General features: G+C 43.9%; 1 protein-coding gene across 1 annotated transcript in view; it reads right to left on the reverse strand.

Annotated features, from left to right (window-relative positions):
• Positions 1-14,458, reverse strand: part of LOC137369533 (collagen alpha-3(IX) chain-like) — a 181,356-nt gene that overhangs the window by 134,519 nt on the left and 32,379 nt on the right. Inside the window, exons 7-9 of the mRNA XM_068030800.1 lie at positions 12,731-12,751; positions 6,623-6,766; positions 5,980-6,015 (exon numbers count right to left, since the gene is read on the reverse strand). Of these exons, the coding sequence (XP_067886901.1) occupies positions 5,980-6,015; positions 6,623-6,766; positions 12,731-12,751 (201 nt within the window). The remainder of the gene's footprint in view (positions 1-5,979; positions 6,016-6,622; positions 6,767-12,730; positions 12,752-14,458) is intronic.

Genomic DNA, 14,458 nt, shown 5'->3' on the forward strand with positions numbered 1-14,458 from the left:
GTTGGGAATGGGCATCCCAATAAACATGTGATTTTGGGGAGGTTTGAAGTTTGCACTTTTCCATGATTGTCCAGGGTGCCTTTGTTCCTGTTGGGGTCTGCAGGGGGAGGGTTAGATTTTATTGGCCCTGGTTTGGAGCTCTGATCATGGGAGTCGGCAGTGGGTGGATCCACTCTGACCTCATTTTCAGTGCCCTGGTGAGTCCTGGAAGTGCTGTTCACTTCAGGGCATTGTTGGTTCCCTTTTCTTCTGACTGTGCAGGAGGATTCCTTGCTAATCTTCCCTTTGTCTTCTGGGATATTCCTGCTTGCAGGTATTTGTCCAGATTCTACTACACTCCCCTGCGGCACCTCGACTAGGTGAGGCACCCTCACGGTTACTATGCCCTCTTGAGGACTTACTTTGTCCCTGCAGGTTGCTGTAAATGCTGTTAGCAACTCTGGTGGGGTGCTTCTGGTGTCCGCATTTACATAAGAGGATGTCAGGTCTAAGTTTTCCAACACTTCGGGGTTGGCTCACCAGACAGTAGGGGTTTTTATTTGGGAATCTTCCTTGGACCTCCTTTAACCTGTCCCCTTTGTTCCCTTTTCCTCTTTCCTCTCTAACTTTAAGCCAGACCTCTGCCTGTCTGCCCCCTTTTGTTCTCAGCAGGGGTCCCTTACAGTTCACCAGCCCTCTACTGGGGGGGTTTCCCAAAAGCCAATACAAGAAGTAAGAGCGCAGATTTCACTGTAGGTTGGGGTTTCTCCTAATCCTGGCACATGTAGCAATTCCTGCAGTCCTCAAACACATCTTTGTGGAGTTTTGGCCAGTCAAACTGCTGTTCTATGCAGGCTTTCGTTTTTCGTATACCGACATGTACAGCCATTGTAATCTCATGGGCTATTTTCAATATTTCTTTCTGGTACCTCTGCGGCACCACTAACTGGTGAACTACTGTCCACTCCTTGCTCTCAGTTCTGTGAGAAGAACTCCACTTACTCATCAGTACCTCATTCTTTAAATAGTAGCAATCAGGGACTCCGTCTGCTTCCATTTCAGACTGGGCAGCCCGTGTTAACTCTCTTGGCACTGGGTCGGCTCTCTGATCCTCAGCTAGGGAAGATCCATTTAATTCATTCCCTGGGTCTTCCAACTTTTCAAAGAAAGTTTCAGACAGACAGAGCTCATGGTCATCTGCCTGCAGTGCCAATGCAGTCTCCTCTGGGGGAGCTGGTTTGGTTGGCCCAAATCACGACATATTTAGGGGAACTGCAGGGGACCGTCTCCTGCCACTGCCCTGTCTCTCTGACCTCCTTATGTCTCTCTTTCACTACTGGGGAAGCTACCACCTTCGCCCCTGTCAGATCATTACCTAGGAGCAGGTCAACCCCGTCCACAGGCAAACTAGGGACAATCCCTCTGGTCACCGGTCCCGAAACTAGGTTACACTCTAAAGGTATGGGCCTACACTGCCCTCCAATACCATTCACCACCATTCTGGTATTTACTGAACTCTCTGGAGGAAAGGTCAGGCCTTTTTCCAGCAAAAGGGATCTGGTGGCCCCTGTATTCCTGAGGATTACTATGGGCTTGCTTGCCCCACTCAAGGGATATGGGGTTACTCTCAGATACAAAATCCTGATAACCTTCAGGATCTCATTAAATTTTCCTGCACCCACAGCAGTATTTTCTCTGGGTCTTAATACTGTTGCAGTCTTGTTCTGCTGCGCTTTCCATCAGGGTCCCTTTTCCTTCACTAAGCGGGTGTGCCCTGATTAACCTTACAGGCTTTCCCCATAGTTTCCAGCAGTCAGCTCTTGGATGACCTGCCTTATTACAATGGAAGCACGCAGGTCTCTGGGTCTCACTCCTACTTACAGCACTATCCTTTTTGGCTGGAGGAGGGCCCCCTGTGTCTCCTGCTTTTCTTTCTCTCCCAGGACTGCTTGGGCTCCTATCAGCTTCCCACCCTGTGTCCTTTTCAGATTTGTGGGGGTGACTAGGAAAGATTTTCCCTTGGGGAACCGACTTGTATATTACAGCAAACACATCAGCCGGAAATGCAGCTTGCCTGACTCTATGTACTTTTTGTTCCTCCACATGGGTCTTTAAAGAAAGGGGGAGAGAGTTTTTAAATTCCTCAAGGAGAATTACCTCTCTGAGGTTTTCCCAGCTGGGCTAAACTTTAAGAGCTCTCAACCACTGGTCAAAACCCAGCTGCTTACTCCTCTCAAACTCCAAGTACGTTTGCTCAGCTTGTTTCTGGAGGGTTCAGATCTTGTGGTGATAGGCCTCCGGTACAAGCTCATATGCCCCAAGGATAGCATTTTTTTTTTCAGTTCATAATTTGATGAACAGGAAATAAACCTCATGGGTTTTTCCTGTGAACTTACTTTGCAGCAGAAGAGTCCAGCTCTCAGCCGGACATTTTAACTGCCTTGCAAGTTTCTCCAAAGATACAAAAAATGCTTTCGCGTCTCCCTCACTGAATTTTGGAATCAACTGGGAAATCTTTAAAACCTCAGCGCACAGTCCCGAATTACTATTTTCCATATTGGCCATGCTTTTACCGGGGTTACTCTGTTGCCTCCTAATTAATCCAAGTCGCCTCAGCTCTCTTTCCTCCCATCTCTTCTGGATATTTCTCTCTCGCTCTCTCTCTCCTGTCTTTCTTTCTCTCTCTCTTCTCTCTTTTTCTCTCTCCTGTCATTCTTTTTCTCTCTCTTGTCTCTCTTTTTCTTTCTCCTGTCTCTCCCTTTCTCTCTCTCTCTTTCCCTGTCTTTTAATTCAAGTTTCCTCTTTCCAATTGTATCTTTGTCAATATTACCCTATCTGACTCGAATTCTAACCCTGCCTCTGATTCTTCGGATTCAAGGGAAAAATGGTTGGCCACTAGTCTTAGGAGTTCGGACTTTCTAGCCTTTGCACAGAAAGTGATCCCACACTGCTCAGCCATACTTCTCAACTGCTCCATGCCTTTAACTTATCCCAAGTTACTTCACCCTGGCTTGGGTAGTTACTGGCTTCAGTCACGGACATGTTAGTATTCTAGCACACACAGCCACAAGAAAACCCGTATTGAAATCTTTTCTCTTTTTTGATTGGGATCAATTTGATTTCCCACTTCCAATTTCTCATTTGTCTGTGCGTCCAATCCGGATGCTAGCTGCCAAATTTCTGTTACGACCAGGTGAGGAAGGGGTCTCAGGCTCCCCTCTGGCCTCTTTCCTGGTTTGGCCATAACAGGGTTTAATTTTTAAAACACGGTGTTTTAGCTTAACACCTCAGTGAGTCCTTACTCATTGCTCTCTAAGTGTAATTGTAAATGAACCAACCAGACAGGTTTTCTTAGGTTTAAACAAGAAAGATGTTAGCTTGTTAGCCTTAACACTCTAACTCAGTGAAAATTACTAAAAGTACGCGATGTAACCAGGCTGGCAAGCATAAGAGATAAACACACACACACAAAAAGATACAGAGGGGGAGAAAGAATAAAGGGGGGACGGTTGGAGTAGTAAATGGAATTCAGTTACTGTCCTTAGTTTGGATGTAAAGTCCTTGATTGGAGTTAAGTCTTGCAGTTCTCGATGGGGCCCAGTACTTACTTTCAAATTTGTTTTGCTGGTACCAGACGGCTGAAGAGGTCCTCTGGTACCAGCGAAACAAGTTTGAAAGTGTGCACTTAGAAAGTGTGCATTTAAAAAGTTCTCCAGTCACACTCAGTGGGAGGGATGGGGATGGTGGGGGGGGGGGGGGGGGGTGGTGGGGGGGTGGAGGTTTGTCTCTTACAAAGTCAGTGGCTCTCAATGTCTTTTGATCACCACTATTGACAAAATCCATCTTGCCAACTGAATCAGGGAGCACTCGCATTGTCTCTCTCTCTCTCTGCAACTGTCTCTCAGAATGCAAATGTGCAACCATGTTTTAGCTGTTCAGCTCTGTGGTCCTTTTAAACAAGTTATGTTCAATGTCCAGAAAAAAGTGCAAGTTGTGTTCCATGTGACAAAATTAATATGTTTCCATTTGACAGATGTGGATTCCATCACAATGCCCAATTAAGGGGCTCATCCTGACACCACCTCATGAGCCCAGTGGTGGGCAAGCCTGTCGCCACACGGGGAGCATACCAAGCAATTCTGTGCAGGTTGTTTGCTGGATCCGGTGTTGGGGTGGGTGCAGTTCCCTCATCACGGGATCCAACATCAGGAAGTGGGGGCCCACTGAGAGCCACCTCCTGCCCTTGCTGCCGATCCACCTATACCCCTTTCCCCCACGACCCCCACCCCGAGAAATTCATCCTGCCTGACTCACCCGTGGCCTGGGTCCAGTGCCTCCCGTGAATCCAGTACCAACAGCAGCTATTGCCTCTGCAGCGGTACTGCTCAGTTAAGGAGTTGCCAGCCTCTGATTGGCCGACAGCTCACAACAGGACTTCCTTTGCCGGTTCCTTAATCCCAAGGAAGGCCTGCCGCACAATTGGGAGGCCTTCCCCAGAGAATGTGACGCAAGGCTCTCACCAGTGCTTTAACCAGTGACTGAGACCCCTATCACTCAGATAAAATCGCAGGCTAGCTGAATTGGTGATACTTATTTTCTGCCAGCGTAACAGGCAACAGGTGTGTGCATACATGGGAGTATTCAAAGATCGTGTAAATTTGGGGGACACACCATCTGACATATTTCACTTCACTTGCACCCCAGCAAGGCTAGCTGCTAAGAATACTGTGACTTCCAGGAATCTGCAGTTGCTAAGTTCAGAGCATTTTACAAAATAATAAACTTGAAGCAGATTAGGGATATATTTCCAATTAAATTCAGCGCTTAATGGCCAGTCTCACGGGTAGGCTGCAGCTGGTTTGAGACCCCCGAGCTAGCTTCCCAACAGAGGTAGGAATCCTGTTGAGAATCTGCCAACCTTATTCAAATAACTAAGACATCAGAAAATCAGCAGAAACAAGGCGAGTCATTACAGTGACTCATGGTAAATGTGCTGGGATTTGTCGAATCCCCAAAAGCACCATGGGAGTGAACTTTCCAAGACTCTTTTCTCGTGGGCCAATTAAATAATTAGGCATGGTTGAGAGCATGACTAAAACTTGTGGTGCTCCTGCTTTTCCAACCAATTAAATTCATAACAACATAGACTGCAGCAAACAGATTCACCATGTCCAGAACAAGAGAAACAGAAGAAAGGCTTGAAGTGAATATGGGGTGAGGTGAGGGCTTAGTGAATTCAAAACTAATCTGCATAAGTATCTATAAGTAGTCAATCTATGGAATTGGCTCACTAGGGGGATGGTGGAAGCAGTTAGTATTGATTCATTAAAATGCAAATTGGATAGATTCTTTCAGAAAATAACATTTTGCGGCATATTTTTTAGTACTTTGAGACATGGTATATGGTAAGTGCAGCATACTTGGGAGGAACAGGTAACTTTAGACCTATGATTCCCAAAAGCTCTCCACCACTGGGGATTTCCTCTCCTCATGTCTGTGTCTGTTGTAGACTAATTGATAGATTGATTCCGATGTTTAGTCTACAGCTCCGTTATTATATTATGCAATTACCAAGATGGTAGAAAATGAACTTGATAGATTTTAATCTTTTTTTGCCCAGGAATCCTTATATTCCTATGGAACTAGAAAATCAGGGCATGATGGTTAATGAGTCCGACTTTCCAATCGATCACTCGTCGAGCAAAATGGAGTCAGGCATGAAATCCTGTTAAATTCGCCTGCAAAACTCTGTGAAACTGTATTGGCTGTGTGTCATACAAAGGGAAAGATACTAATGTACTGAATGTTTGCTGGAATTATTTTGCGCGTTTTAGGGGAGATATTTACAACAGTCAGGAAAGTATTCCTAGATCAATAGATTCAATATGATCAGATTTTGTAGAATTCAGCCAACTTTCACTATTTTTGCCATTATTCTTTATATAGAACTTCAAATGTGTGATACTAACTTAATGACCCTTGAAAACAAAAAGTACTTACTGCAAGGCCTGGTTGACCCGGAGGGCCTGCTCCTCCCTACAAAATGAAAATTAAACATGATCACTTTTACAGTAATTAAACTATATTTTGTACATCTTTTAATTATTTGGGGAATTTAGTTTTGTATCAAAATGAAGAATATTAGTCATGGATAGTATGACACTTTGCCCAGTAGTAACACAGTTCCACATAACACATTCAAGACTGGTCTAACTGAATGGCAGAACAGGCCTGAGGAGTTCAATGGCCTACCCATTCCAATGTTCACAGGTGCACAAGGAGAACAGTCCTTGGCAAATGCATGCATTGTAATTGTAAGCTGCATTCTCAGTGCATACATTGAAATTTGCCCTTGCTTTATATCCAGTTTGGAAATTTGATCAAGCCCTTTTATATCAGCTATTGTAGAATCTGCAGCTTAACCGCCAGATCTATAGCAAAGTCAGGTGGTTGCTATCAGAGGAAATAAGTCCCATCTATTTATATAGAGCTCACCAAAGCACATGTGTAAACAAGGTGCTTCAGTTTCATCTTGAACCAAATTACATGTTGCCAGCTCCAGAAAAACTTAGAAAACCTCTCTGCTTCTCGTCTTTAAGAAATCAAGCTGGTAATTTGGTCTTAATAAACTTTAAAGACTTACATCAAATCCAGCTCTTCCATCGAGCCCAGGTGATCCTGGAAGCCCTGGAGATCCTGGAGGACCTGGCAAGCCTGGTGGACCTGGTAGACCTGGTGGACCTGCCTTTCCAAAGTCAGGTCTTGGCCCCCTGAATCCAAAATCAGGCTAAATGAAAGGAAAAACATCAATTAGAAGTAGTAAACTCCCATGCTTTTAGGAGTGAGGGCTTCTCTAAAATCTACCACAGCAAGTATGCCACAATTCTACAGAAAGGCCTGCGCTTGCGAGCCTAATTTTGGGGAAATGGTGAACGCTGAACTTGAAGAAATGGTAAAATGGTCTAATTTCCCCAATTAGCAGGTTAGTGTCTAATCGATGAGAGTCTTTGAATTTGCCTCAAGAATTTTATCCTAATCTCTTTAAAGGCACATGAGACTTGCAATGTTTCAATCACCAGAAAACAATTCCAACATAACTCTTGAGCAGAATTTTTCTAATGTTTGAGATAATAAAGATGGATATTTTGGTGAATTCAATTTTTAGGGACTATATTTTATGCATCTGTTGCTCCCAAACCAGTTTTTTGTGATATTGTTCAACTACTTTCCAAATAAAACAAAAGACTTGACTGGAGAAAGTATGGGATACAGGGAAACATTTACAGTTTTAGTCTGATACCAAACTGGGGAAGTCTTCACAAATGAATACACATTGGTCTTCAGCGATAGTACAAAATGGAATTTAGCATATCAACAGTTGATATAAAAGAGTGGCATACTTCATATACTGAGGAGACAATAGATCCCAATCTCTTCCTTTTTCTTTTGGTGAATTTTTGTCTGGGATTTTCTACTTCAGCATTTCTTGTACAGACTGGGAATGCATATCGGAAAATTCCACACCCTGAGCAGCTAATTTAATGTACATTAAAATTAATGGTCATAAAATCACAGGCTGATAGTGAACAATTTCCTGAAATATGCTGCCAGCTTTGCCAAGGAACAAGGAGCTGCAGGAGTGCTGATGCCGATGTGCCCATCACCATTAATCTTTCTGCAGCTTCAGGGGTGCAAGGGAGTAGACTTCAGAAAAAGAAACAATTTAAATGCTCTAGTTGGTGTATTATTAAGTCATGTCATTGAAAATTAAAGGGAATTTTAATCTGTCTAAAATCATCTTTTACTTTCTTTTGGAAAATAGGTGCTTGTTTAACAAAACTTTTTAGCCCTCATGAAATTTGCAAAGTAATTATGTAAAATAGGAAATAAATTAACATTTTCTAGTCACTGGACATATTTCTTCAAACGGTTCATACCATTTCATCTCAAACCTTTCACTTTACTCAGCGTGTACAGATCAGCATGCAACTACTTAAAGAGACAGTACCTCACCTTTATTTTGTCTTCTGCTGGACATCAGCATTGTAAGTTGCATCACTTACACTAACCGAGAAGCTCCCACATTTTTAGGGAATATTTTGCGTTGCACTGTATTTCTGTGTGTGTACATGCATTTGAATGTCTGTGTAGGCCTGGCTATATACATAGCTCAATACATATGGCTGCATTACGCATGGTTGCATATGTATTTTCATTGCATTTATGTTCGTCTGCAACTACCTGTAATTGTTGGATTATCTTGGTGGATGTGAATACATAAATTTTATCTGTGTTTGGATGCATCTTTGCATATGATGCTCTGTATCTCAATTTAAAGCCTGCCTGTCTGGGTGCATGCATGCCTCTTTGGGTGTCTCTGTCTATGGGTGTAATTTTAACCCCCAAAAATGGGTGGGTAGGGGTCAGGTGAGATGTTAAAATTTTAAAAAGCTCAAATCCAACCAAAGCCTGCCTTCAACTCCACCACGTCTGGGTTTAATGGAGGTGGGACAAGGACAGGTAATCAACCCACTCCCGGGAGGCGGGTTGACCATTTAAATATTATATTTAAAGGCCTCAGGAAAACTGACAGCTCAAAGGGAGGTGAGAACAGCTTCAGGAAAAAGGTAAGTGTTTTACAGCACTGCTTGTGGACCAGGAGGAATAAGAGTTGTTTCCCCTGCACTCTCCCCCACCACCACCCCGCCCACCCCCCCCCCCCCCATCCCCCCACACTAGCACCAAGCTTACCTCCCTGGGATCAGATCTCCCCTATTAGGGACTCCTCATACAAAGTCCCCACCCACACCAATCAGGGATCAGACTCCACCCCCACATCCAGGGATTGGAGATTGGACACCCCTCCATGCTCCCACTAGCAGCTGCAGACCCTTACTTGCAGCTACGGCCTGCTCCGGTGTGCTTCCCAACTCAAACTCCGCCCCCACCCCACTTACCAAACCAGCCTCTGTCAATAACAGGAGTGCTGTGTGCTTGTGTCTCTTTGTTGGCCTGTTTATATTTGTGTCCCAATTGTCTGTTGTTATATAATTGGGAATGCTGCCTTAGAGCAACCATACCCTGGAAGTAAAATACCACTTTTCTGCCCATTTGACCATCCCGTCTATATCTTCCTGTAACCTAAGACACTCCACCTCACTGTTAACCACTCGGCCAATCTTTGTGTCATCCGCGAACTTACTGATCCTACCCCCCACATAGTTAGCTATGTCATTTATATAAATGACAAACAATAGGGGACCCAGCACAGATCCCTGTGGTACGCCACTGGACACTGGCTTCCAGTCACTAAAACAGCCGTCTGTCATCACTCTCTGTCAATTTTGAATCCACCTTATCAAGTTACCTTGTATCCCATGTGCATTTGCTTTCTTGATAAGTCTCCCATGTGGGACCTTGTCAAAGGCTTTTCTGAAATCCATGTAAACTACATCAACTGCACTACCCTCATCTACAAACCTTGTCACATGCTTAAAAAATTCAATCAAATTTGTTAGGCATGACCTCCCTCTGACAAAGCCATGCTGACTATTCCTAATCAAATTTTGCGTCTCCAAGTGGGGATAGATTCTCTCCTTCAGATTTTTTCCAATAGTTTCCCTACCACTGATGTGAGACTCACTGGTCTAAAGTTCCCTGGCTTATCTCTACAACCTTTCTTAAATAGTGGGACCACATTAGCTGTTCTCCAGTCCTCTGGCACCTCCCCCGTGGCCAGAGAGGAATGAAAAATTAGGGTCAGAGCACCTGCAATCTCCACCCTCACCTCCCACAGCATCCTGGGAGATAAATTGTCCGGACCTGGAGATTTGTCCACTTTTAAGCCTTCCAAAACCTCCAATACCTTGTCACTCCCTATGACAATTTGAAGATTACGGGTGATAAAATTGACTTATGTTAGATGATTGTATGATTTGATGGTGAGATGGAGAGAAACTATGGGGATCTAGAACAAGGAAGTACAGCCTTAAAATTAGAGCTAGGCCATTCAGAGGTGATGTCAGGAAGTGCTTCTTCACACAAAGGGTTGTGGAAATATGGAACTCTCCCAAGAAGCTATGGAATCATAGAATCTTAGGATGGTTACAGAACAGAAGGAGGCCATTCAGCCTGTCATGTCTGTGCTTGCTCTCTGCAAGAACAACTCAACTGGTCTCACTTGCTCCTTTTCCCCATAGCCTTGAAATTTTTTTGTCTTCAGATAATTATCCAGTTCCCTTTTGAAAGCCATGGTTGAATTGATTGAGGCTAGGTTACTTAAAAATTTCAAAACTGAGATTGATAGAATTTTGTTAGGCAAGGATATTAAGGGTTGAGGAACCAAGATAGGTAGGGGGGGATGAGATATTGATCAGCCACATCTAATTAAATGGCAGTACAGGGGCTGAATGGCTGACTCCTGTTCCTATGTAATCTCACCCTTCAGCATCCTGGTGCCCATAGCATCTTTGCCCCTGTCCTAGCTCTTTTGCCCTGAGTATATCCCTCCTCTCACCTAAGCCCTGAAGTATGCATGGTTGCAATCTCTGAGCTGATGCATGGTAGAGTCAGACCGAGGGACACTGCATTTTCAGAAAGGCTAACATTCTCTTCCTGAAGTGGCAGAGATATCACTACATTTCTACCTGAAGTGAAAGAGTGGGCAAGGATTAGCTTTTAGTGTGAAGGCTGATCAGAGAAAGAACAGGCCGTTGAAAGCAGTTGCAGTTTGCCATGCACCGTGTGCCGGGAGAGACAGAAGTAAGAAAGGGAAAAGAGGATAAGGTGCGATGAAACCCTGGGTTATGCTCCTCCAGCATGAACACAACTCTCCCCTCGTGATGGCGCAAACATTTTCTTCCACAAGGGAGGGGGGAGTGCAGATGTGTTCAGCCTCCTCCAGTGGCAGTCTTCTTGTATAGGTTATGCGTGGCTTTCTTCCGCTAGAAAGTAGAAACTGTTTTAGTCACTGTCTTATAAGGTGTTTATAGAATGTGCCTGTCATGGTGCAATAGTTAGTATGGAGTATATAAGAGGTAAGCTGTGGAGAAATGAGTGTTGCAATAGTGAGGGCTGCAATAGTGGTGAGTGTGTGAGTATAAGACGAATGATGTTAGGTGAAATGTCATACAGTGATTGCAGGAGAGTGAAGGGATGTGGAGGAAGGAAGTATCATGAGTTGTGAGGCATGAAGTGGTAGAAGTGTGAGCAGAAACTAAGAGAGCAATATCCTTACCTTGACGACTCTGGTGAGGTCATTGAACTTTTTCCGGCATTGTAGCCCTGTCTCGGAAGCTAAGCTCCTGGCATTGACCAATGGCACTGGAGAAGTTTCCGAAGGACATTCTGCTCCCTAGGGGAGTGGGGGAAATGATAGGATGTCCGTCCTCCTGCCTATCACCTGGACCGGGGACTCCAATGCGGCATCAGAGAAGCTGGGCACCCTGTGCGAACTTCCTCAAGCTATTTTAACCCTTTTACAATGTTTCTCTGCTGTCTGCAGCCAGAGTGCAGAATAATTTTAATGAGATCCTAGCACAAATCTGACATTCTGCCTCAGACAGCATTCCTCCCAGCCCCTGCATGCCTACTTTTCGGTGCGATCAAATTTATGTTTTAATGTTATGTTTTATGTTTTAATCTCTCCATGGACTCACCCCTCCCTATCTCAGTAACCTCCTTTGAGCTGTACAACACCACTCATCTCCCCCCACCTGCTCCCCACTTGAGTCCCACTCTCTGAATTTCCTTCCCTAAATCAGCATCTGCCTCCTTTCCTTCACTGAATCCTAGCTCTTTCACTAAACCTTGGTCATGTTTCGTAATTTTTCATCCTGTGGCATGACGTCCATTTACCCTCACACATTTGGGAAGTAAGTCAAGTTATTTTTCTATGTGGCACAGTGGCGCAGTGGTTAGCACCGCAGCCTCACAGCTCCAGGGACCCGGGTTCGATTCTGGGTACTGCCTGTGTGGAGTTTGCAAGTTCTCCCTGTGTCTGCGTGGGTTTTCTCCGGGTGCTCCGGTTTCCTCCCACAAGCCAAAAGACTTGCAGGTTGATAGGTAAATTGGCCATTATAAATTGTCACTAGTATAGGTAGGTGGTAGGGAAATATAGGAACAGGTGGGATATGTGAATTAGTGTAGGATTAGTATAAATGGGTGGTTGATGTTCGGCACAGACTCGGTGGGCCGAAGGGCCTGTTTCAGTGCTGTATCTCTAATCTAATCTAAATCTATGTCAAAACCCCTGATTGATGATGTATCATGAAGAATTCCAAATAAAATAAGTGAATAGTTAAAATAACGTCAGCACCATCGCCATTTTCTTTCTCTGAATTGAAACAAATATAATTTCAAAATAGGAAAGAAACAAAAAAAATGAGATCTGGAGTTTTAATTTTCTCTGATCACACATTGGTGAGTGTGTTCATGTGAAAGCACTTGGTGTGATATTTTGCTGCAATTGCTCAACTTTTTTCTAAACTAGAATGAATTTTCAGAGGTCAATAACAGAGATACTGTCTCCTGAACCTAAATAATATTAAAAAGGAATAAACTAATGACAATTCCACAGCACATGCAAGCAACTAAATGAACTAGGCTTTCTATTGGGGATTGTACCAAATAATTTGCATGCATTCTATTTGATAGATTCATGCACAAATCATGATGCGACAAGGACTTTATTTAACACACTAAGAGCTATTGAAACAGTCAGTTACATCTATTTGAATGAGTTATGGAATACCTCGGAATTGGGCATAATTCTCTGAGGGGGAGAAAAATTGGAAAAAATGGTTAGTACCATCTTAAAAGTGTGCAACATATTTATTTCTTGGGGAAAAAGATGAGGAAAATATGCAAAGTACAGTAGTGGGGTCAGGAACTGGGAGCAGTCAGCCATTTTGTGATCTCACCCTCGCCATAGAAAAGGTTCCTTCATTCACCCCCACTCCCACCCCTTCCAATTTATCCAATTGGAAAGTGTTAAGAGAGATATTCTACACATCACACTTACAGATAGCCCTCAGCCTGGAAGTTTATTTCAGACTACATAACAGTGTCTCACAAATCCGACCAGTGATGCGTTTTGTATTTAGTTAAGAAAAGTTGTTAACATTTGAAAGGATAAAAGTGGCTTGATGCAACTGAATTGTAAATGAGAAAAAGCCTTCTTACTTTCAGACTATTCATATATATTGTTTGCACGATGTTGTAGCACTGGCATTTACTATCCATCCTGAGTCAAATTAGGAGTCAACCACTTAATGTGGTCTGGAGTCACATAGATGGGTAGCTGGTTCATTTTCCTAAAGGACACTGGTAAGCAACAATTCATGGTCCTTTTTTTAGTTCAGAGGTTTATTTATTCAGTTGCACAACTTTCCATTGTATGATTTGAACTCATGGATTTTTTTAATTCCTTCATGGGATGTGGGCGTCGCTGGCTAGGCCAGCATTTATTGCCCATCCCTAATTGCCCTTGAGAAGGTGGTGGTGAGCTGACTTCTTGAACCGTTGCTGCACATGTGAGGTAGGTATACCCACAGTGCTGTTAGGAAGGGAGTTCCAGGATTTTGACCCAGCGACAGTGAAGGAACGGAAATATAGTTCCAAGTCAGGATGGTGTGTGACTTGGAAGGGAACTTGCTGGTGGTGGTGTTCCCATGCATTTGCTGCCTTTGTCCTTCTAGTTGGTAGAGGTCGTGAGTTTGGAAGGTGCTGTCGAAGGAACCTTGGTGCATTGTTGCAGTGCATCTTGCAGATAGAAACATTGAAAATAGGAGCAGACGTAGGCCATTTGGCCCTTCGAGCCTGCTCCGCCATTAATTATGATCATGGCTGATCATCCAACTTAGTTACCTGTTCCCGTTTTCCTTCCATATCCTTTGATCCCTTTCGCCCCAACAGCTATATCTAACTCCTTCTTGAAAACATACAATGTTTTGGCCTCAACTGCTTTCTGTGGTAGTGAATTCCACAGGCTCACCACTCTCTGGGTAAAGAAATTTCTCCTCATCTCAGTCCTGAACGGTTTACCCCATATCCTTAGACTATGACCACTGGTTGTGGACTCCCCCACCATCGGGAACATCCTTTCTGCATCTACCCTGTCAAGTCCTGTTAGAATTTTATAGGTTTCTATGAAATCCACCCCCTCACTTTTCTGAACTCCAGCGAATATAACCCGAACTGACTCAATCTCTCCTCATATATCAGTCCCGCCATCCCAGGAATCGTTCTGGTAAACCTTCACTGCACTCCCTCTATAGCAAGAACATCCTTCCTCAGATAAGGAGACCAAAACTGCACACGATATTCCAGGCATGCACAAACCAACGCCCTGTATAATTGCAGCAAGATAGAACAGAAAAGGAGTCAGTCTGGAAGGCAGAGCAAATATAGACCTGGTAAGGCACAGGTGAAAAATGCAAGGTTGGATTTCATCTATTTCAATGCAAGGAGTCTTACTAGT

Source organism: Heterodontus francisci, chromosome 5 (assembly GCF_036365525.1).
Source record: "Heterodontus francisci isolate sHetFra1 chromosome 5, sHetFra1.hap1, whole genome shotgun sequence".
Classification (NCBI taxonomy): domain Eukaryota; kingdom Metazoa; phylum Chordata; class Chondrichthyes; order Heterodontiformes; family Heterodontidae; genus Heterodontus; species Heterodontus francisci.